The following is a 2,484-nucleotide window of genomic DNA, read 5'->3' as shown; positions in this document are numbered from 1 at the left end:
AAGCAACGTGGTGAAAAATGAAGAACAACTCTACTGCGATGAACGATGGCCGGCTCCATTCGATACCTACAAGGCGTCCCAGGATTATACCATAATTCTCTTCGTTCTCTTCTACATGCTTCCTTTGGTTACCGTACCAACACTGTACAGCTGTGTTATTTATAAAATTTGGCGGAGAAAGACTCCTGGAAACCCCTCGCGACGACAAACCGTCTTAATTCTCGAAGAAGAAGCAAAGCGTTGAAAATGTTTATAACAATTGTCCTTTGTTTCACTCTTTGTTAGCTTCCATACCAAGTTACTTTCTTTTTAAATTCCTTCGTCCAAAAATTCTTTTGTGGGCTTCCTAAAGATTTACTTTTTATGTCGCGGTTTTTGGCGCACTCTACAAGTGCTTTAAATCCGTGCATTTAACTGGCATTCAACAAAGACTATCGGAATGGAGTTAAGCAACTTTTAAATGTCTTTTGAATGCAGTTTATTATACACGAAAGTCACTAGCACATGCGTAGATGGGAATGCTTACCTTTAGATATACTCTGATAAGTTTAACTTCAGCTGTCTCGTCTCCCGCGCAGTACTAAGAGTCAAAAACTAGTCGCCAAGCTTCGCGCCCAACTCCCTCCGGAGACATCTGTGTTTGGCCCCTTAAAGCGAGACTATGTCGTAGTGTTCTCGCCGGAGTCGTCGGAGTGTCACTTTCAATTCCTTAACCTCGACAATGACTGCAGGAATAATATAGTACTTTGTAGTTCACTGAAGTCATGATATTGCTCGCTTTTGATGTTTCATTCCATTTCAGGTTTCATTCAGTTTTCCATTTATTAAGATGAAATGACGTTGTTACTTCGGTAATACCAGTTTCCAAGTGTTTCCATGCCGTGAAACTGACACGTATTTCATAATAAAGTAAATAGGAGAGTAAGTAGGTAAGTTTACTATATGGCTAGCTTCGGGAACGGGCAAGATGAACCAAATCCTGCGCTGTGATTGGCTACCCGAGCGGACAAGATGGCGCTATCTTGCCCACTCGGGACTGCCCGCTGTATGCCGAAGGAAAAATTTCCCAAAAGCCATTTAATAAATCCTTTATCGACCAAATCCTTCGGTCACGATGGCTGGATACTGGCCTCGGTCTTTTCTTTACGAGGTAATGGACCTTGAGTCCGTCTCGATTCATAAACACGCAAAAAAATAATTTGGCCAATATCTAGCCATCTAGACCGAACAAGCTTGGTCAATAACCCATATTTATTGTATGGCTAGCTCCGAAAGCTGGGAAGACGAACCAGTTACTGCGCTGTGATTGGCTACGGACAAGATGGTTCTATCTTGCCTGCTCGGGAGTGCCCGCTGTGTCCGGACGTTATAGCCCTTTGCAAAAGTTGGGTTATTTTTCCAAGTAATAATTACGTTCTCTGCTGTATATTACGGTGGCCCGTATCTGCAAACACAGCAAACCATTCTTGAAACACAAAACAGTATTTTTGGAACACAAGTCAATATCTGTGAAACGCAACACAAAATTATCGAAACACGACACAAAATTATTGAAACACAACGCAAAATTACTGAAACACAGCACAAAATTATCGAAACACAACACAAAACTATTGAAACAAAATCATCAATGCACAATTGATGTGCTATTATACAACCTATAATCCTATCATTTAGTCAACCGCTGACTCGTTATGCGCCTAACTCAATCCCGCCATTTTTAAACTTGGAAAAAATTATTTTCCAAGTTTTAGTGGTGAAGCGATTTCACTCCATCACTCCTTCACTTTCTGTTAGACATTTGAAATCCCGGAGGGGAACTCCCATATGAAAAGGTCAGGGATGCTCGTCGGAAAAATTGGAATTTAACTCCTAAAGGAGCAGGCGCGGATCTGGGGAAAATGTTGACCGATTTACTGCAAAACGAGCGCCGAAGGCGCAAGCTCCTAGGGGGGTGCGGGGGCATGCTCCCCCGGGAAATTTTTTTAATTTTAACTACCTAAAGTTCCCTTTCCTGGCTTTTTGAGTCTGTCAGACAATATATTTACCAGTTCCATTCTCCTTGGATGAAGCCTTGCAAATCATGTTGTAATGAATGTGCAGCAAGGCAAGTCCTGTCAATCTCGTCTGTAAATTCGTGCTTCGTAAATATGTTTTCAGTCATCTCAAAGCCATTGCTAGAACGAGTTTCCACTGCAACGAAAAATCATTTGTTCAAACAAACACGTCTGAGTATCACGTCAGCCAGGCGTGTTCATACCGAACGAGAATAACTTTTCAGTAAAATTAATTTGTCCACTCTCAACCATTATTAACAAAGACCCGAACTAACCTTTTTTCCTGAAGTTGTCAGTAATTTGTGACATCTTGACGTTGTTATGTATTCCACACTCTTGTTGAAGTCGTTGTCCAAAGACGTTGAATGATAGTACAGGCTATCCTAGTAGAGAATTGCACAAATCGCCCGGGGAAATCTAATTTTGG

At 41.5% G+C, this 2,484-nt stretch overlaps 1 protein-coding gene across 1 annotated transcript in view; it reads left to right on the top strand.

Annotated features, from left to right (window-relative positions):
• The window catches only part of LOC149118979 (orexin receptor type 2-like), an 835-nt gene extending 591 nt beyond the window's left edge, over positions 1-244 (top strand). The window contains exon 1 of the mRNA XM_089275362.1: positions 1-244. This exon is cut by the window's left edge and continues 591 nt beyond it. Coding sequence (XP_089131488.1) covers positions 1-244 — 244 coding nt within the window.
• Positions 245-2,484: the final 2,240 nt, after the last annotated feature.

The sequence above is a fragment of the Orbicella faveolata genome, unplaced genomic scaffold (genome assembly GCF_042242905.1).
Source record: "Orbicella faveolata isolate gen_17 unplaced genomic scaffold, um_ofav_v1 contig_1, whole genome shotgun sequence".
NCBI classification, from domain to species: domain Eukaryota; kingdom Metazoa; phylum Cnidaria; class Anthozoa; order Scleractinia; family Merulinidae; genus Orbicella; species Orbicella faveolata.
Note: the sequence above shows the minus strand (reverse complement) of the source record. Positions and strands in the feature narration are given on the sequence as shown.